This window comes from Phyllobates terribilis, unplaced genomic scaffold, assembly GCF_046119375.1.
Source record: "Phyllobates terribilis strain yellow unplaced genomic scaffold, ASM4611937v1 Scaffold_11__3_contigs__length_659146591, whole genome shotgun sequence".
Lineage (NCBI taxonomy): Eukaryota > Metazoa > Chordata > Amphibia > Anura > Dendrobatidae > Phyllobates > Phyllobates terribilis.
In genome coordinates, this window is record NW_027362771.1 from 133223969 (window position 1) to 133246365 (window position 22397).

General features: G+C 42.4%; 1 protein-coding gene across 1 annotated transcript in view; it reads left to right on the top strand.

Moving 5' to 3' along the window:
- TMTC2 (transmembrane O-mannosyltransferase targeting cadherins 2) overlaps positions 1-22397 on the top strand; it is a 370418-nt gene that overhangs the window by 243059 nt on the left and 104962 nt on the right. Inside the window, exon 7 of the mRNA XM_073651619.1 lies at positions 628-706. Coding sequence (XP_073507720.1) covers positions 628-706 — 79 coding nt within the window. The remainder of the gene's footprint in view (positions 1-627; positions 707-22397) is intronic.

Sequence of the window (22397 nt, forward strand, 5' to 3'; positions counted from 1 at the left end):
AGACAATGATCCCAAACATAAAGCGAAATCTACGATGGAATGGTTCAAAAATAAATGTATCCAGGTGTTAGAATGGCCAAGTCAAAGTCCAAGCCTGAATCCAATCGAGAATCTGTGGAAAGAGCTGAAAACTGCTGTTCACAAACGCCCTCCATCCAACCTCAATGAGCTCGAGCTGTTTTGCAAGGAAGAATTTGCAAGAATTTCAGCCTCTCGATGTACAAAACTGATAGAAACATACCCCAAGCGACTTGCAGCTGTAATCACAGCAAAAGGTGGCGCTACAAAGTATTAACTCAAGGGGGCCGAATAATATTGCACGCCCCACTTTTCAGCTTTTAATTTGTTAAAAAAGTTTAAAATATCCAATAAATTTCATTCCACTTCACGATTGTGTCCCACTTGTTGTTGATTCTTCCCAAAAACATTAGAATTTTATATCTTTATGTTTGAAGCCAGAAATGTGGCAAAAGGTAGAAAAGTTCAAGGGGGCCAAATACTTTCACAATGCACTGTATAATGATTAAAGACCAGTAGATAACTTAACTTATATTATCTTTGCTGTTACATGAATATTGTTTGTGCATAAATATTACTGCATAAAATATATATATTTTTTATCTCTAGGATGCACTCTCTGTGTATAAAGAAGCAATACTGAAAATGCCAAGGCAATTTGCACCACAAAGCTTATATAACATGATGGGTAAGAAAATTGAACAGAAAATGTAATAAATATTAATGTAACCTCTGTATCTTGGATTAACAGTCAAGTCATATTGGTTCATGGTTGTAACAAGAAATATTAGCTATTCAATTCTTCATATGCTTTGTAGTCTGAATGGTACAGGAATACAAATTTACTGCATTAAAATGTACTAAATCCAGATTCGTTGTCAATCACTACTTACAGTGCCAATGTTAAGACAACATCAGCACATTGTCCATCTGCAAACAGGTTACAAAGGTTAAGAAAATGGGCAATATGAATTATCATTTTCAGGTAAACATCAAGTAATACCCTGTCAATTAGGGTGTACTTTTTATTAATTTGCATCCAATTGTGACTAATAATGTAATACTGTATTCAAACTACTCAAAGGAACACACATGCACTGCTAACATGTTAGTTAAAGGGACTCTGTAAACCAGGTTTTGCTACCACAACTGAGAGCAGCATGATGTAGGGGCAAAGACTCTGATTCCAGCGATGTATCACTTACTTTTCTGGTTGCTGCAGTTTTGATAAAATCACTTTATCTGCTGCAGATCTAGCAGTTCTCTGAATGCTGAGTTCTGTATAACCCCATCCACACCACTGATTGGTGGCTTTCTGTGTACACTGTCCATAGCCAGAAAAACTGCCAGTTAGTGTTGGGGTCAAGGTTGGACTATGTGGCAGCAGGTTTACTAGTCCTCTAATGATAATCTCCTGCTGCTAAAACAGTGACTTTATCAAAAATACACCAAGCAGCCCAGTAAGTGGTATGTCACTGCAATCAGGGTCTCTGCCCCTACGTCTTGCTGCTCTCAGATTAGCTAGCAAAAACCTGGTGATAGATTCCCTTTAAAAAAAATTCTCAATGTCTTTAGTCTGCTGTGTAGCACTAAAATATATTTGGCCATTGTCAAAAAAAACGCATGTCCTAGGGAAAAAGGAGAAAGATCAATACGTATGAGTAGTGCACGCCTTGTAAATTAATTAATAAAAAATACATTTTTTATTTTGAAAGCCAGCAAACAATCAAGCCAAACAATGTAAAAACATTTAAAACCACATGAAAAAAGTGCAATGTAACAACACTCCTGTATCTATATTAGGTGAGGCAACGATGATATTTATACAATCATAAATGATCCAGACATGATGCTGGGCCAGCTGTGACAAAGTCACCGGAGCGTCATCGAGCATGTGGCTCAAATGCAAGACCAGATCGCGAGTGTGATGTCAATTGTAAGGGAAAGCCTCCCACAAGCACAAGAGGCCAAGGCAAACGTCTACAATCGGTCGGCGAGACTGAGACAGTTCAACCCTGATGACCGGGTGTTGGTGTTGATCCCCACTGTGGAGAGTAAATTCCTGGCCAAGTGACAAGGGCCATATGAGGTGGTCAAAAAGTTGAGGATGTCACAGTGGCTGAGACAATGTCACCGGCCCAAAAGCAACAGTGCCGAGAGCTGCTTAAGCGAAACTGGGACCTATTTTCAGAGCTGCCGGGTTGTACACGTGATTGAGCATGAAATCTTGATGGAGCCACATGTTAGTGTGAATCAAAGGCCATATCGGATTCCTGAAGCCCACCGCGAGATGATCCCCAAAGAGGTGAGGTGAATGTTGAGCCTGGGCATCATCGAGGAGTCAAAGCCCCATTGTCCTGGTGCTGAAGCCGGATGGAGAATGGCGGTTCTGTAATGACTACATGAAGCTGAATGATGTGTTAAAGTTTGATGCGTATCCAATGCCCCACGTCGATGAGCTGCTTGAGAGGCTAGGGTCAGCCAGATATATTACCACCCTGGACCTAACAAAAGGGTACTGGCAAATTCTACTATCCCCAAGTGCCAAGGAGAAGACAGCTTTCTCTACTCCTGATGGGTGTGTAGCGCCCCAGGGTTTGGTTGCTACAGGGGTATTGCACCTCAACCAGAGGTGTGATATTCCACTCCCAGGTAAGGATGGAGTGTGGACCAGGGCTCAGTTAGCTGCATGCACACACACACACTTACCCCATTTCCGGGGGACAGCTCGACGGTGCTCCCATATAATTGCAGGCACAACTGACCATGTCCCTGGCTGGAGTGGGGAGGGGAGAGAGAACCTAGTGGTGTAGGAGAAGAAGGGGACAGTTTCTGGAGCATAGGAAGGAGCTCATTGGGTGCAGTTCACCTGAGCTCAGATACACAGAGACAGATAAAAGGTGGGAGCCATCTTGGGAGTTCAGAGTAGAAGCAGAGCAGAGTAGCAGCTCAGTCAGAGCTGACAGGGAGCCGAGGCTCAGCTCCACGAGGCAGGCCTAGAGAGAAGGCCGGGGCCAGAGAGGAGAAGAGAAGAAGGAGAAGGAAGGAGAAGAGACAGAGGAGTAGAAAGGCTCCAGAAACAAGAAGGCAGAAGGGACCCTAAGAGAGCAGAACGGAGAGCAACCGTTGCAAACCCGCGTTATATCGGGTGAAGGGTCAGGCTGTGGAAGGGTACCGGATTCCCAAGTTGGTGGAGGTAAATTATCCCTCAGCCAAGAACCGGAGGTCGTGATCATTTATTGGTGCGACCCCCCGCCAAACCTGCTAGGAAGGCACCATATAGGATAGCGGGAAGCGGAGGCCAACGCTTACCCGACACGGTCCGCGGTAGCTGGACAGAAGTTTGGTCACTGGTGGGGCATGAGAGGCCAGAGAAAGGACAGAAGGGGGTCCTGTGCCATACTCCTGAATTGCCTGGGGGTTGACCGAGCTCCTCACCTGGTGGACGCAGCACGGCTTGGGCAGTCATTGCTGACAGAAGTGACATGGATAGCAACTGTGAGTAAGAACCCTGGACTGCACCATTGGACTCAGTGTGATCTTTGCTGCGCCTGCACCATCACCCCCAGCATCCACCTACATTGCCCTGAGGCTACTCTCTTCCCGTGGGGAGTTATCCTATCCCTGTGCTGCACACCAACACCAGCCTCAGTGGTCTGCTTCGCAGCGGCGGTTATCCCTGACCGCAATCCACGGGTGGCGTAGTCGGACATTCAAAACACTGATAAATAGACTGCCACAATTTGGTCTGACCACCCTGAGCCACGGGATCGGGTTGCCACTACTACCCCCATCAGCACCGTACACCAGAAGGCCCGGTTCCGGGTACCCCATGGCCCAGGGGGCGAGTCAGGTGCTTTTAGTACATCAGGATGCCGTTCAGTCTTCAGGGAGCCCCAGCTACCTTCCAGAGGGCCATAGATGGGATCATAGCCTCCCAAAAAAAATATGCCGCAGCTTACCTGGATGATATTGAGATCTTCAGCCCAGATTGGGGAAGTCACCTGCCGAAGTTCCAAGCGGGACTTGATGCGCTGAGGAACCCTGGGTTTACAATAAACCCAAACAAGTGCGCCATGAGAAAAGAAGAGGCGAGATACTTGGGCTACATCGTCGGGAGAGGCAAAATCAAGCTGCAAGTGAATAATGTAGAGACAATCCAAAATTGTCCGCAGCCAGCCTCCAAGAAACAGATTTGGGCGTTTCTAGGAATTGGGTACTATCAGCAATTTATCCCGAATTTCGCCATGATAGCCGCACCCCTGACCAACCTGCTTAAAGGGATGAAGACGACGATTGCCAAATGGTCGGCTGAAGCGGAGAGAGCGTTTCAGGAATTAAAGCTTGCCCTGTGTAAGCAGGCGGTCTTGATTTTTCCTGACTTCAATAAGGAGTTTGTGGTACAGACGGACACCTTGGAGGTCAGATTGGGAGCCGTGTTGTTCCAAGAAGTGAACGGGGAGGAACATCCCATCCTGTATCTAAGCAGGAAACTCTCTGCCTGTGAGAAGAATTACACCATCGTAGAAAAAGAGTGCTTGGCCGTCAAGTGGGCAATTGACACCCTGAGATACTAGGTGACTAGGTGGTTTCTTGCACTCCAGGACTTTAACCCCTTTCTGACATGGGGCATAACAATATGCCCCACGTCATAACCACCTATCAAAGAATGACAGCGGCATTTAACTAACTAGTTAACAGCCGCGGCTGGATCGCAATTCCACCCTTTGCTGTTGCGGGCACATGTTAGCTGAATAGATCAGCTAACATGTGCCCGGAAAGGTGCGGGCTCCGGCACTGAGCCCGCACCTTTTTATCTATCGTATCTACCCCAAAATGGTATCAATAAAAACGTCTGCTCGGCGCACAAAAAATAATCCCTCACCTGATTCCAGATCTCGGAAAATGGTGCCTTTTTTTTTTTTTTTTTAGCAAACTTTGGATTTTTTTTTCACCACTTAAATAAAAAAGAACCTATACATGTTTGGTATCTACGTACTTGTAATATCCTGGAGAATAATAATGGCAGGTCAGTTTTAGAATTCAGTGAACGTTGTAAAAAATTAAAACTGTGGAATTGCAGTTTTTTTGCATCTTCACTGCACTTGGATTTTTTTTCCCGTTTTCCAGTACACAATGCGGTAAAACCAGTGATGTCTTTCAAAAGTACAACTTGTCCTGCGAAAAATAAGCTCTCACATGGCCATATTGACTGAAAAATAAAAAATTTATGGCTCTGGGAAGAAGGGGAGCAAAAAACTAAAACGCAAAAATAGAAAATGCTCCTGTCGTTAAGGGGTTAATTTTCATGTGGAGCACAGGCCAGGGAAGCTACATAGTAATGCTGGTGCCCTGTCCACACTTCCCTGCTTAGCGAGTGGAGGTGCCAAAAGCCCCGGCTTTGAGCACAAGGTGGGGGATATGTGACAAAGTCACTGGTAAAGTGATAGAGGGAAGATATGTTTCACAGAGGCTATTAGCTTATGTGAATTGAAACCATGAAGTTTGCTCCACATGTTATTTGCTGAGAGGGTTAAACCTCCATTTTAAAAGGGAGCGTTTTTTGTGAATGACCATTGTGAAGGGTGGGAGGTCATTCACCATATCTCCACCTCATTGTGTTGTCTGGGGTTTAATTCCTTGGCCTGCTGAGGCATTCTGTGCATCTGGAGAGGCGTACTCCAGACAGGAGATGTGTGTGCTGTACTGACCTCTGAACCATGTGGAGTTGCTAAACTCTGAGCAGGCGGACTCCTGCTAACACAAGGACTGTGTTGTGCGTGACCACTTTATTTTATTCGTTTTTCCCGTTTTGCCCAAAGGGCTGTGTTTATTTTCATGGACTCAATGTCGGTGTATGCCACATTCCAATAAGCCAACAAGAGATTTAAACAGACAGCGTACCCGCATAAACAATTTTCAACAATGTTATAGAACTGGCATAATGCAGAAATGCCATAGATAGCAGATCTATAGAATGTAACTATTTCCCATAAGGTTGACAACCATGTGAATCAATGGGCGTCCCCATAAAAGTCCACACTTGCTAATGTCAGAGATAACGAAAGATATATGCATATACACAACCTTTTTAGTAATTAATTTACAAGGTGTGCACTACTCATATGTATTGACTTTTCTCCTAAAACATTGTTGTTTCCGTACATCATGTAGCACCTTGCATTTAGATACATATATTGTTTATGTTTATTATTTAGTGCACACTACCCACGCTGCTCAAATAAAACACATGTGACAGTTTTATCACTCTACAACAGTTCTAATGACTTGTACTAATACTATTATTGTGCAACCATCACTTCAACACCAGAGATCTCTTTACCTATGATGGTAACCAGTGCTGGAGCCAGCATTACTGAGCAAATTGTAATGAATAAACTTCCAGTTCCCACTTATAATTTTCCAATCCTGGTTGTGTGTAACTTTAGTGTATTAGTGTTTTTTGTCTATTTTTTAATGTCTCATTAGTTTTTCACGTAGAGGTTATAGAATCCATTTGACGTTGGTTTTTATTCCCTCGGAAATGATGTATAATTTATGAATAGCTCCATTTAGCACTCTGAAAGTGTTAATCTGTCATATCCATTTTTCCATTATTTCCTCCTGCATAGTGCATTGCTCTTCAGATTTCATAAATGTTATGACTTTATTGGCAAGCGATTTTCTTCACCTGCTGTAGAAATTCCTGCTCTCACAGCTATGCGATTTTACAGTATATTTTTATTATTACAGCTTTATTCAGAATCAGAGAGTGGTAGTGCAGCAAGAAACCGAGTTATTGATCTCGTCAGTGATTGGTTATTAATGTGATTAATACTGATCTATTCATTAACAAACACAATATAATGGAGATACAAATAGACATATGTATCTTGCGTCTATGTAGCACATGTTCAGAGGAAGCAGCATGGTGGACATAACTGCAGTACTATAAACAATTGGGGGACATTAAACACTCACCAGAATGCAGAAGAGTCTTTGTATGTCTGTCTCTCTTAGGACTCAATTAGACATACTTTTTTTCATGTACAAGAAAAACAGATATAGTTTCATCACTGATTTTCGTCACTGATTTTCATCAGACTCTCATGAGCGTTTGGTCAGAGTTTCATCAGTTTTTAACTGACGAGAAAACAAAAAGTTTCTGTACCTTCTATCAGTCAGTAAAAAACAAACAGCGCAAAGATGGCATCCATATTCTGTCTGATTTTTTTCACAGACCACTCTGTACGCAAAAAAAAAATCACAAATGTGAAAAGCCCCATAGACTGTTATAGGTATGAGCGCTATGCATGAGAAACATAGATGGCACTCATGCGTAAAAAACTTGTGTCTGAATGAGCCCTCATTCACTCTGCTTCTTAGGCCATGTTCACACGTTCAGTATTTGGTCAGTTTTTTACCTCAGTGTCTGTAAGCTAAAACCAGGAGTGGGTGATAAATACAGAAGTGGTGATTAGTGTTGAGCATTCCGATACCGCGAATATCGGCCGATACCCGATATTTCAGTATCGGAATTCCGATACTTAATTCCGATACTTTTACAATATCGAATACCGGAATCGGAAGTTCCCATAATGCCTGCGCTCTGCAGTGTCTCTGAAGTATGACAAGCTGGATGGCAGCGCTCAGCTGAGATCCAGCCTGTCATCAGAATGCCATCCCAGCGTGGGAGAATTCTCCTGATCGTTTAAAAGCCGGCGGGCGGTAAAAAGCCGCCAGCTTTTAAACAATCACACAGCCCCATACTGCTTCCCCGCAGCCTCCCACCCCGATCCTCCGCTCCCCTCGCCACCTCCCATCCCGATCGTAAGTTAGGACCGGGCGGGGAGCGCAGCACCAAGGAGCGGGGAGTGACGGCATAAAGATGAGCCGAGGTCATGTCCAATGAACTCTGCTCACCTCATACACGTCACTGACAGCGTGGGAAAATTCTCCTCCACTCAGCGCTTCAGCGTGAGAATTTTCCCACGCTGTCAGTGACGTGAATGAGGTGAGTTCATGTCCAATGAACTCAGCTCACCTCATGCACGTCACTAACAGCGTGGGAAAATTCTCACGCTGAAGCGCTGAGTGCAGGAGAATTCTCCCACGCTGTCAGTGACGTGCATGAGGTGAGCTGAGTTCATTGGACATGAACTCGGGTCATCTGGATGCCGTCACAGAGAGACACTGAGGAGCGCAAGCATGCCTGCGCTTCTCAGTGTCTGCGGTATGACAGGCTGGATGGCAGCGTTCTGCTGCGGTCCAGCCTGTCATCTCGATGTAGCAGAGCTGAAGCTGTCCTGGGAACCATGGAGAGGTAAGGAAGAGGTTGCTTTATTATTTTTCTTTTATTGCAGGAGATCGTTGGCTTCAGCTGGAATGGGCGTGATGGTAAGTAGAGTTTAATTTAGAACAATAAAGAATTGTGTGTTTATTTCAATTAAAGGACTTTATTCTGGGTGTTTGTGTTTTTTTTTTAACTTTGACTATGGGGTTAGTAATGGGGGTGTCTTATAGACGCCTCTCCATTACTAACCTGGGCTTGATGTCAGCTGACATTATAAGCTGACATCAACCCCAACCCTATTACCCCACTGCCACCGCTACAGGGCAGTGGGAAGAGCGAGGCTAAGTGCCAGAATTGGCGCATCCTATGGATGCGCCATTTCTGGGGCGGCTGACGGCTGGTGTTTCTAGCCTGGGAGGGGGCCAATATTCATGGCTCCCTTCCTGGGCTATTAATATCAGCCCCCAGCTGTCTGCCTAGGCTTTGCTAGCTATTATATTAGGGGGGACCCCACATCATTTTTTTGAGGGGGTCCCCCATTTTAATAGCTAGTAAAGGCTAGGTATTCAGCTGGGGGCTCATATTAGTAGCCTGGGAAGCTCCGTGGGTATTACCCCCTTCCCAGGCTTCAAACATCTGCCTCAGCCGTCTGCTTAACCTCCGCTAGAGACTAAAATTAAGGGGAACCCCACGCCAATTTTTTTTTAAATAAATCCTTTATTTTAACACTACATGACAAGTACAGTAATCAACACTATCACTGTACTTCATATATATGTGACTGACATGTTTCTATCTATCTAATCTATGTGTGCTGCTCTATTCCTTCTATTCTAAATTGTCGGGTACAGATGCTGAATTGCCGGCCGGCTTTCTTAAAGAGACGGTGCATGAAAACACAATTATTTTTTTAAATAAATCCTTTACACTAAATGACAAGTACAGTAAGCAACACTATCACTGTACTTTTTATATATGTGACTGACATGTTTCTATCTATCTAATCTATGTGTGAAGCTCTATTCTTTCTATTGTAAATTGTCGGGTACGGGTGTATGCCGCTGATGAATTGCCGGCTTTTCGCGTAATACATTCTACATTATTCTTAGTTGTTTTACTTCATGTAGAATTAACCTACAAGGAAAGAAAGGGTTTATTTTCATTCTGATATTTGTGTCCCATTGACTTGCATTGGTTTCCGGTATCGGAATCGGCGATATCCGATACTTTTTGGGTATCGGTCCGATCCAATCCGATACGATATTTCCTGATATCGGAAGGTATCGCTCAACACTAGTGGTGATGTGTTTCTATTATACTTTTCCTCTGATTGTTCCACTCCTGGTTTTGGCTTACAAATACTGATGTAAAATACTGATCAAATACTGAACATGTGCACATATTATATATCTATTATATGTATATTATTATATATCTAGCAATTATATTATTTATCTAGCAAGATTTTCTTAATAACCATTAAATAGCATTTTGCAACGTCCTTTTTGTTGTACATTACTAATTCAATGAAACAAAGCAAATGGGGTCTTTCTTGTTCACCTTTATATCCTTGTTCTAATTCTTTTTTGTTTAATATTTCTCAGCTAGTTGATCAAAGCAGTCTAAATTCCTCAATGTACTTACTTAAGCCATAATATTAGTTAGCCCTTCCCTCATTAGAACGTGATTTAATATCCTGAGAAGGGGTCTGCATACGTAGAGGGGGTGTAAAGAGCTGAGCTGCCTCCACATGCAGCTGGTACCGGCTCTATTACATAGCCGACATCTGACTCTTAGCAGCCGCTGACAAAGTTAAGTTAACCTTAGATGCAGCAGTAAATCTCTTTATTTATCCCTTCTAAATTCATTTAATTCCTTTTTCCCCTGTTAAAAACAAAGAAAGGGAAAAAATAAACATGGTATTGACATGTCTATAAAAGTCCTATCTGTCAAAATATAAAATGAATTAACCCCTATGGTAAAGAGGAAAAACATCAAAACTGCATTAATTGCATTTTTTTTTGGTCATCACACCTCCCCAACAAATGCAGTAAAAAGTGATTAAACCATTTTATGTACCTCATTGGTATAAAAATATAAGCTCACTACCGAAAAAACAAGCCCTCATTCAACTTCATTAACAGAAAAATAAAAATGTCGTGGCTCTCGCGAGATGGAGAAACAAAGCAAAAAAAAAAATATTTAAAAAAAAAAAAAAAAAAAAACATTTCAGAATTTTTTTTTTTATCATTTATATATAAAAAAAATTGATTCAAGTTTGGTTTTGTCTTAATTGCACTGACCTGGATAATCATGTGTTCAGATCATTTTTTATACATAATCTTCCTGATTTTCAGTACACTTTGTCCATCTGTCAACAAGTTTTCGTATTCCCTAAATAAAAATATTTTCTGCTGAGCTGTGAGCCATGAATGCACCGCTATCTTCACCTCTTCATCAGATGTTAATCTTCGTCCTCTTAGGACTTCTTTCCGCTGACAAAACAGGTGATAACCTGACCCAACAGAATCAGTTCACGTGTGCGCTCAATGTTGCAAGAGTCGTGAAAAGGTATCTGGTTCGTTCTTCATGGCTGACATTTGTGTCACCTTCACTATCTATTCATACACACTGCTTCACTACAAAACACTTGATCCATATGGTCTTCGATAACTATATCGGCACCAGACACATCTTCAGACCACAACGAATAAATCACTGCACACTGCTCTTCTTTCCTGCAGATCTCAAGTAGGGCAGCCATTGGTCCTCACACTGCAATCACAATGAACTGACTTAATACATTTAGACCTGCAGACCAGTGAGTGAGAAGACAGCGACCTCACACTGAAAGTGCTGATAAGACAGTCTGCCAAATAGTCCCTGAGCCATTTTGCATTCCAAACTTAATAAACCAACGTTTTTTGCCCTGTCTTGCAATCCACCTATTACTTTGGTTGCCTTCCTTTGCACTCACTTTATTTGAGCTGTGTTATTCTTTTACACAGGTGCCCAGATACACTATATCCCATGTGATCCCATGTGAGGTCTAATTATGTATTGGTGTGAAGACAACACTCTGTTCTTGTCATGAGCATCTATTACTTTTGATTTTATTTGCCTTTTCAGCAGCTTCCTGGTACAAGCACTAAAGTTGAGTTTGCTGTTCACCAATAGGCCAAAGCCCTTTTAGTGGCACTTTAGCCATTGTTTTACTGTTTAGTTCATAATTCAGAGGAAACAACGTACAATTATTTCACATTTATCCACATGAAATTTCAAGGGAACCTGTCGTTCTCTTCATTCTGTTCAAACTACGGTCAGCATTAATCAGAGCCTGGCTGCACCATTGCAGCCAAGTATATTTTTCTCTGAAATGCTCTGGGAGAGGTGAAACTAGTACTGCGACAGCCCCAGGCTGGCTTCTCCCCGCACCTCTCTAGCCTCCCCTATGTGTTTACATAGGGAGAGACCTGTCAATCAACTAGAGCGGCTCAGGGAGCAGCTGGTCGGGGGCATTGCCGGGCTAGGCTTGTCTCTCCCTATAGTCTCTAGCCAGCTTTTTGATATAGGAAAAATATATATTCTTGTACCGTGTTAGCCATTAGATAGAAAAATATTTAGATTTGAGAGTCCTTAGTGGTTGATACCTTTTAATGGCTAACTGAAAAGCCATGATGATGAGCCTGATGAAGAGACCTGAGTAGTCTCGAAAGCTTGTAATTTGTTACCATCTTTTCAGTTAGCCATTAAAAGGTATCAACCACTGAGGACTCTCAAATCTAAATATTTTTCTAGCCAGCTTTTCAAACTGTTTTCTCTGAAATGCTGGAGCGTTTCAGAGTAAAAAATACCCGGCTACAAGAATGCTGCCCGGCTTTGATTCATGCTGCCCGTGGTGTTTGGCAGCATGACTCAGCTGGCTGGTTACTTTTGATTTGCCATTTCTTTGCCCAAACTTTTAGCTTCCCCCCCATTAAATAATTTTTGCTTTCCCTCTGTAAAATTATATTCTCATCTATGTTGATTTCCTTACAGAACACAGTGTCAACTGCAGATACTGAATTTTAAGGTTTTTCAGGTGGCTTTATTGCTGTTTTTAGTGCAGAAAAACTACACTGTTTTACAGTAGCAGCAGAACAAATGAGATTTCTAACCTCTCATTCACATGATTTTTTTGAGCTTCAGTGTATTTTTCATAAAACTGCAACATGTGGATTATTTCAGGGTTTTTTAACCATTCAAATGAATGCATAAAATATATGCAAAATGCATTAAAAATACTTGCGTTATGTGTTCTGTGCCAAAAAAACACTGTTTTCATTTTTGTCTTTAAGGTGGAGTCTAATATAAGTTAGCAGTTTTAATTCCTAAACCTGAAAGATAAAAAAATGTTAGTGTTTAACCAAGATGTAAAATCTTTAATGTCATCTGGATTTTATTATTTTTTTTCATTTCAGTCACTAAATGTATAAGTGAAGCCATTCACTACGGAGAAGGAAACCTTTCTCCAAATGAGTCAGATTGTTAGGCTTCTACCTAGTGGAGAACCATCACATCAAGTCTGGAAATGCCCGATTTTTCTCTGTTCTGTGGCATTAATCTTTTGAGTACAAATCAGACCGTGCATATGAAGCTAGAGAGATTAATTTGTCTGGCATTACGGTGTGTGCTGCGAAGGTTAGAGCTAGCTCAAACGTATTAGGAAAGAAATATATTTTGTTTAAAGTTTCAATTAAAACTTTGGGTCAAAAGCTGTAATGATCCCTTAGGGAGTTTGTGTGCTTTAATGCCAAAATTAAAGATTGCTTAAGGATCAAGTTCAGGTTTAGATGTCTTTTCCTTTCCTGGAAACTTGATATTGTACGGTTTATTGTATTACATTGCATGTAAAACCACATGGGGCCACCTGTTACAGTAATTTGTGCTTCTAGACATTTAGTGGTGCGAAAATGTAAGCTTTCTAGTGTAATACTGTTATTTTATAACTGAAATGTAGGGGCACGTCTTAATTTTTGCTTTCCGCAATTGGGTGATCAGATTTTTGACTTGGCTTTGAGAAAATGAAAATGTTATGATTGTAAACTGGATTAAGACCAGTACAACTTCCACATTCTCATATCAGGTGCTGAATTCTACAGAATTTGTATTATTTTTTGTAGTAGATTTTACTTTTAAAACCTATTGATAAAGTTTATGTATGTCATGCAAAATGTTATTTAACGGTCAAGTCGTAAGAACTAGACACTAAAAATCTTTTTCTAGGAACTTCTTAAGTTGATAAAAAGTAGCAGAGAAAACAAAGTTTTATCTATTCTTAGATAAAGTTTTATCTTTTCTTAGTTTTATCTATTCTTAGTTTTATCTATTCTTATACCCTTTAGTGACCAGGCTAAACTTTTCTAATCTGAAATCTGTCACTTTATGTAGCAATAACTTATGAATGTTTCAACATATCCCAGTGATTTTCAGATCTTTTTTTTTTCTTGACACATTGTACTTTATGTTGTGGTGAATTTAGGTCTCTAAGTTTTGTGCTTATTTATAAAAATGTCCGAAATTTTGTAATTTTCAAACTTTGAATGATTATCAGTTTAATCCACAAAGTCATAACACAGAAAAAAGTTAATAAATATCCTTTACCTCATGCCTTACATCAGCACCATTTCTAAAATGCTGTTTTATTTTGTTAGGATGTTAAAAGGTTTAAAAAATGTAGCAGCAATTTTTAATTTTTTCAAGGAAATTTACAAATCCTATTTTTTAAGAGACCTATTCAGTTTTGAAGTGACTTAAAGGGTACCCTAATTTTAGAAAAACTCCATAAGTGATACCATTTTAAAGACAGCACCCCTCAACATTTTCAAAACGGCTGTCAGGTAGTTTATTAACCCTTCAGGTACATTTCAGGAATTAATGCAAAGTGACATGACAAACGAAAAAATTTATTTTTACCACCTAAATATTGCTAACTTCTGAAGAGGTCTCTATAACTGACAGACTCTAAGGCTGATATTGGGCCGTGAATTGCCATGGCAGCTAAGGGGTTAAACAACCATGGTAGGGTGTCAGCTATAGCGTACAGCTAACAGCCGCTGCATTTTCATCCATCAGGGGATGCTATTCTCTTATATCTCAGGTCAGTAAAAGACACATTGGTGGTCACTAAGGGCTTAAGATGCAAATTTTCGATACAAGCTGTCAAATAACATCAGGTAAATCCCCTAGTGCTGTATCTGTCCACAGACTTCACAATACAGGCTGCATACATTATTAAATATTCATGTTATTCCTGATAATGCTGGTTTACTTACTTTGAAAATCTGTGTCAGAATGTCTGTATAATTGTTGACCCACTGCAGCTAGTACTGACTAAGGCACTGCAGCTAGTACTGACTAAGGCACTGCAGCTAGTACTGACTTACACACTGCAGCTAGTACTGACTTACGCACTGCAGCTAGTACTGACTTACGCACTGCAGCTAGTACTGACTTACGCACTGCAGCTAGTACTGACTTACGCACTGCAGCTAGTACTGACTTACGCACTGCAGCTAGTACTGACTTACGCACTGCAGCTAGTACTGACTTAGGCACTGCAGCTAGTACTGACTTAGGCACTGCAGCTAGTACTGACTTACGCACTGCAGCTAGTACTGACTTACGCACTGCAGCTAGTACTGACTAACGCACTGCAGCTAGTACTGACTTACGCACTGCAGCTAGTACTGACTAAGGCACTGCAGCTAGTACTGACTAAGGCACTGCAGCTAGTACTGACTAAGGCACTGCAGCTAGTACTGACTAAGGCACTGCAGCTAGTACTGACTAAGGCACTGCAGCTAGTACTGACTAAGGCACTGCAGCTAGTACTGACTTACGCACTGCAGCTAGTACTGACTTACGCACTGCAGCTAGTACTGACTTACGCACTGCAGCTAGTACTGACTTACGCACTGCAGCTAGTACTGACTTACGCACTGCAGCTAGTACTGACTTACGCACTGCAGCTAGTACTGACTTACGCACTGCAGCTAGTACTGACTTACGCACTGCAGCTAGTACTGACTTACGCACTGCAGCTAGTACTGACTTACGCACTGCAGCTAGTACTGACTTACGCACTGCAGCTAGTACTGACTTACGCACTGCAGCTAGTACTGACTTACGCACTGCAGCTAGTACTGACTTACGCACTGCAGCTAGTACTGACTTACGCACTGCAGCTAGTACTGACTTACGCACTGCAGCTAGTACTGACTTACGCACTGCAGCTAGTACTGACTTACGCACTGCAGCTTGTACTGACTTACGCACTGCAGCTTGTACTGACTTACGCACTGCAGCTAGTACTGACTTACGCACTGCAGCTAGTACTGACTTACGCACTGCAGCTAGTACTGACTTACGCACTGCAGCTAGTACTGACTAAGGCACTGCAGCTAGTACTGACTAAGGCACTGCAGCTAGTACTGACTAAGGCACTGCAGCTAGTACTGACTAAGGCACTGCAGCTAGTACTGACTAAGGCACTGCAGCTAGTACTGACTAAGGCACTGCAGCTAGTACTGACTAAGGCACTGCAGCTAGTACTGACTAAGGCACTGCAGCTAGTACTGACTTACGCACTGCAGCTAGTACTGACTTACGCACTGCAGCTAGTACTGACTTACGCACTGCAGCTAGTACTGACTTACGCACTGCAGCTAGTACTGACTTACGCACTGCAGCTAGTACTGACTTACGCACTGCAGCTAGTACTGACTTACGCACTGCAGCTAGTACTGACTTACGCACTGCAGCTAGTACTGACTTACGCACTGCAGCTAGTACTGACTTACGCACTGCAGCTAGTACTGACTTACGCACTGCAGCTAGTACTGACTTACGCACTGCAGCTAGTACTGACTTACGCACTGCAGCTAGTACTGACTTACGCACTGCAGCTAGTACTGACTTACGCACTGCAGCTAGTACTGACTTACGCACTGCAGCTAGTACTGACTTACGCACTGCAGCTAGTACTGACTTACGCACTGCAGCTAGTACTGACTTACGCACTGCAGCTAGTACTGACTTACGCACTGCAGCTAGTACTGACTTACGCACTGCAGCTAGTACTGACTTACGCACTGCAGCTAGTACTGACTTACGCACTGCAGCTAGTACTGACTTACGCACTGCAGCTAGTACTGACTTACGCACTGCAGCTAGTACTGACTTACGCACTGCAGCTAGTACTGACTTACGCACTGCAGCTAGTACTGACTTACGCACTGCAGCTAGTACTGACTTACGCACTGCAGCTAGTACTGACTTACGCACTGCAGCTAGTACTGACTTACGCACTGCAGCTAGTACTGACTTACGCACTGCAGCTAGTACTGACTTACGCACTGCAGCTAGTACTGACTTACGCACTGCAGCTAGTACTGACTTACGCACTGCAGCTAGTACTGACTTACGCACTGCAGCTAGTACTGACTTACGCACTGCAGCTAGTACTGACTTACGCACTGCAGCTTGTACTGACTTACGCACTGCAGCTAGTACTGACTTACGCACTGCAGCTAGTACTGACTTACGCACTGCAGCTAGTACTGACTTACGCACTGCAGCTAGTACTGACTTACGCACTGCAGCTAGTACTGACTTACGCACTGCAGCTAGTACTGACTTACGCACTGCAGCTAGTACTGACTAAGGCACTGCAGCTAGTACTGACTTACGCACTGCAGCTAGTACTGACTTACGCACTGCAGCTAGTACTGACTTACGCACTGCAGCTAGTACTGACTTACGCACTGCAGCTAGTACTGACTTACGCACTGCAGCTAGTACTGACTTACGCACTGCAGCTAGTACTGACTTACGCACTGCAGCTAGTACTGACTTACGCACTGCAGCTAGTACTGACTTACGCACTGCAGCTAGTACTGACTTACGCACTGCAGCTAGTACTGACTTACGCACTGCAGCTAGTACTGACTTACGCACTGCAGCTAGTACTGACTTACGCACTGCAGCTAGTACTGACTTACGCACTGCAGCTAGTACTGACTTACGCACTGCAGCTAGTACTGACTTACGCACTGCAGCTAGTACTGACTTACGCACTGCAGCTAGTACTGACTTACGCACTGCAGCTAGTACTGACTTACGCACTGCAGCTAGTACTGACTTACGCACTGCAGCTAGTACTGACTTACGCACTGCAGCTAGTACTGACTTACGCACTGCAGCTAGTACTGACTTACGCACTGCAGCTAGTACTGACTTACGCACTGCAGCTAGTACTGACTTACGCACTGCAGCTAGTACTGACTTACGCACTGCAGCTAGTACTGACTTACGCACTGCAGCTAGTACTGACTTACGCACTGCAGCTAGTACTGACTTACGCACTGCAGCTAGTACTGACTTACGCACTGCAGCTTGTACTGACTTACGCACTGCAGCTAGTACTGACTTACGCACTGCAGCTAGTACTGACTTACGCACTGCAGCTAGTACTGACTTACGCACTGCAGCTAGTACTGACTTACGCACTGCAGCTAGTACTGACTTACGCACTGCAGCTAGTACTGACTTACGCACTGCAGCTAGTACTGACTTACGCACTGCAGCTAGTACTGACTTACGCACTGCAGCTAGTACTGACTTACGCACTGCAGCTAGTACTGACTTACGCACTGCAGCTAGTACTGACTTACGCACTGCAGCTAGTACTGACTTACGCACTGCAGCTAGTACTGACTTACGCACTGCAGCTAGTACTGACTTACGCACTGCAGCTAGTACTGACTTACGCACTGCAGCTAGTACTGACTTACGCACTGCAGCTAGTACTGACTTACGCACTGCAGCTAGTACTGACTTACGCACTGCAGCTTGTACTGACTTACGCACTGCAGCTAGTACTGACTTACGCACTGCAGCTAGTACTGACTTACGCACTGCAGCTTGTACTGACTTGCGCACTGCAGCTTGTACTGACTTGCGCACTGCAGCTTGTACTGACTTGCGCACTGCAGCTTGTACTGACTTACGCACTGCAGCTTGTACTGACTTACGCACTGCAGCTAGTACTGACTTACGCACTGCAGCTAGTACTGACTTACGCACTGCAGCTAGTACTGACTTACGCACTGCAGCTAGTACTGACTTACGCACTGCAGCTAGTACTGACTTACGCACTGCAGCTAGTACTGACTTACGCACTGCAGCTAGTACTGACTTACGCACTGCAGCTAGTACTGACTTACGCACTGCAGCTAGTACTGACTTACGCACTTTTGCTAGTACTGACTTACGCACTTTTGCTAGTACTGACTTACGCACTTTTGCTAGTACTGACTTACGCACTTTTGCTAGTACTGACTTACGCACTTTTGCTAGTACTGACTTACGCACTTTTGCTAGTACTGACTTACGCACTTTTGCTAGTACTGACTTACGCACTTTTGCTAGTACTGACTTACGCACTTTTGCTAGTACTGACTTACGCACTTTTGCTAGTACTGACTTACGCACTTTTGCTAGTACTGACTTACGCACTTTTGCTAGTACTGACTTACGCACTTCAGCTAGTACTGACTTACGCACTTCAGCTAGTACTGACTTACGCACTGCAGCTAGTACTGACTTACGCACTGCAGCTTGTATAAAGCAGTGTGATATTTCAGCTACAGCAACAGGGAGGGTGGAGAATGAGTTAAAATTTTCAAAAAGAAAATGTATGAAATCTGGAAACAGATCCGCATGCACAAAGTCAGTCCCTGGAGACTCAATCCTCTTTTACTGTACATGTTCCTCATAATGCTACCGTAATTTTCCATTCTATCATTTTAGAATTTTGAAATGTAATTGTATTTGGAAATGTTTTTCTTGTTTCTTCCAATAAATTATAATTAATCATGAAGGTTATAAGTTATATATTTCTACTGCCCATAACATTTTAGCAACATTTAATGTGATTTGTGAAGTTTGTAATACCAGCGTCAAAGCCACTCAGTGCATTTCACTGTACAGGGATAATAATGTATCAGACAGAGCACCAATTGTATATTTTATAAAATTACAGAGTAGCGCAGATACAATCACAACTAACATAATGAAAATAGTAATACTTATCTCCTTCCCTGTATTGAAAAGAGCACGAGTATAGAGAACCTGTAATTGTCTTCAAAACTAGACCAGTGTATGCTACTGAGAAAGTACCCCATCTTCTAAATAAAAAATTAGGGTCATTCTATAATTTTTTTACCCTGACATTATCAATACTAGACAAAAGTTAACTGTTTTAGCCCACTGTCTCTTTAGATGATTTTCAATGCACTGTAAACTGCTTGTATGTACAGTACAGACCAAAAGTTTGGACACACCTTCTCATTTAAAGATTTTTCTGTATTTTCATGACTATGAAAATTGTACATTCACACTAAAGGCATCAAAACTATGGATTAACACATGTGGAATTATATAGTTAACAAAACAAGTGTGAAACAACTGAAAGTATGTCTTATATTCTAGGTTCTTCAAAGTAGCCACCTTTTGCTTTGATGACTGCTTGGCATTCTCTTGATGAGCTTCAAGTGGTAGTCAGCGGAAATGGTTTTCACTTAACAGGTGTGCCCTGTCAGGTTTAATAAGTGGGATTTCTTGCCTTATAAATGGGGTTAGGACCATCAGTTGTGTTGTGCAGAAGTCTGGTGTATACACAGCTGATAGTCCTACTAAATAGACTGTTAGAATTTGTATTATGGCAAGAAAAAAGCAGCTAAGTAAATAAAAACGAGTGGCCATCATTACTTTAAGAAATGAAGGACAGTCAGTCCTAAAAAAATTGGGAAAACTTTGAAAGTGTCCCCAAGTGCAGTTGCAATAAACATCAAGCGCTACAAAGAAACTGGCTCACATGAGGACCGCTCCAGGAAGGAAGACCAAGAGTCACCTCTGCTTCTGAGGATAAGTTTATCCAAGTCACCAGCCTCAGAAATCGCAGGTTAACAGCAGCTCAGATTAGAGACCAGGTCACTGCCACACAGAGTTCTAGCAGCATACACATCTCTTCAACAACTGTTAAGAGGAGACTTTGTGCAGCGGGCCTTCATGGTAAAATAGCTGCTAGGAAACCACTGCTAAGGACAGGCAACAAGTAGAAGAGACTTGTTTGGGCTTAAGAACACAAGGAATGGACATTAGACCAGTGGAAATCTGTGCTTTGGTCTGATGAGTCCAAATTTGAGATCTTTGGTTCCAACCACCGTGTCTTTGTGTGACGCAGAAAAAGTGAACGGATGGACTCTACATGCCTGGTTCCCACCGTGAAGCATGGAGGAGGAGGTGTGATGGTGTGGGGGTGCTTTGCTGGTGACACTGTTGGGGATTTTTTCAAAATTGAAGGCATACTGAACCAGCATGACTACCACAGCATCTTGGAGCGGCATGCTATTCCATCCGGTTTGCGTTTAGTTGGACCATCATTTATTTTTCAACAGGACAATTACCCCAAACACACCTCCAGGCTGTGTAAGGGCTATTTGACCAAGAAGGAGAGTGATGGGGTGCTATGCCAGATGACCTGGCCTCCACAGTCACCAGACCTGAACCCAGTCGAGATGGTTTGGGGTGAGTTGAACCGCAGAGTGAAGGCAAAAGGGCCAACAAGTGCTAAGCATCTCTGGGAACTCCTTCAGGATTGTTGGAAGACCATTTCCGGTGACTACCTCTTGAAGCTCATCAAGAGAATGCCAAGAGTGTGCAAAGCAGTCATCAAAGCAAAAGGTGGCTACTTTGAAGAACCTAGAATATAAGACATATTTTCAGTTGTTTTACACCTTTTTGTTAAGTATATAATTCCACATGTGTTAATTCATAGTTTTGATGCCTTCAGTGTGAATGTACAATTTTCATAGTCATGAAAATACAGAAAAATCTTTAAATGAGAAGGTGTGTCCAAACTTTTGACCTGTACTGTATGTGTTTATGTATATTTGTGTGTATGTATGTGTGTATGTGTGTATGTATGTATGTATGTATGTGTGTATGTATATATAATATATATTGCTCTGGGGTCCTGAGTTCAAATCCCACCAAGGACAACATCTACAAGGAATTTGTGTCTTCTCCCCGTGTTTACGTGGGTTTCCTCCGGGTTCTCCAATTTCCTCCCACACTCCAGAGACATACTGATAGGGAGTCTAGATTGTGAGCCCCAATGGGGACAGAGATGATAATGTTTGTAAAGCGCTGTGGAATTAATAGTGCTATATAAGTGAAATAAATAAAGATAGATAGATAGACTGTATGCATGTGCAATCATGGCCAAAAGTGTTGGCACCCTTGAAATTGTTTCAGAAAATGAAGTATTTCTCCCAGAAAATTATTGCAAATACACATGTTTATTTCCTTTATGTGTATTGGAACAACACTGAGAAAAAAAGGCAAATTGGACAGAATTTCACACAAAACCCCCCAAAAATTGCCTGGACAAAATTGTTGGCAACCTTAACTTAATATTTGGTTGCACAGCTTTTAGAATAAATAACAATCAATCGCTTCCTATATCCATCAATAAGGTTCTTACACCTCTCAACTGAAATTTTGGACCACTCTTCTTTTGCAAACTGCTCCAGGTCTCCAAACAGCAATTTTAAGATCTTTCCATGGGTGGTCAAGAGATTCAGATCTGAACTAATTGCTGGTCACTTCAGAACTCTCCATCGCTTTGTTTCCATCCATTTCTGGGTGCTTCTTTTTGAGGTCATTGTCCTTTTAGAAGACCCATGACCTAGGAAACAAACCCAGCTTTTTGACACTGGGCTAGACATTGCAACCCAAAATCCTTTGGTAATCTTGAGATTTCATGATGCTTTGCACACAGTCAATGCAACTAGTGCCAGAGGCAGCAAAACAACCCCAAAGCATCTTTTAACCTCCACGATATTTGTCTGTAGGTACTTTGTACTTTTTTTTGTAGGCCTCATTCCATTTTCGGTAAACGGAATGATCTGCTTTACCAAAATCTACCTTGGTCTCATCTGTCCACAAGATGCTTTCTCAAAAGTATTTCGGTTTACGTACA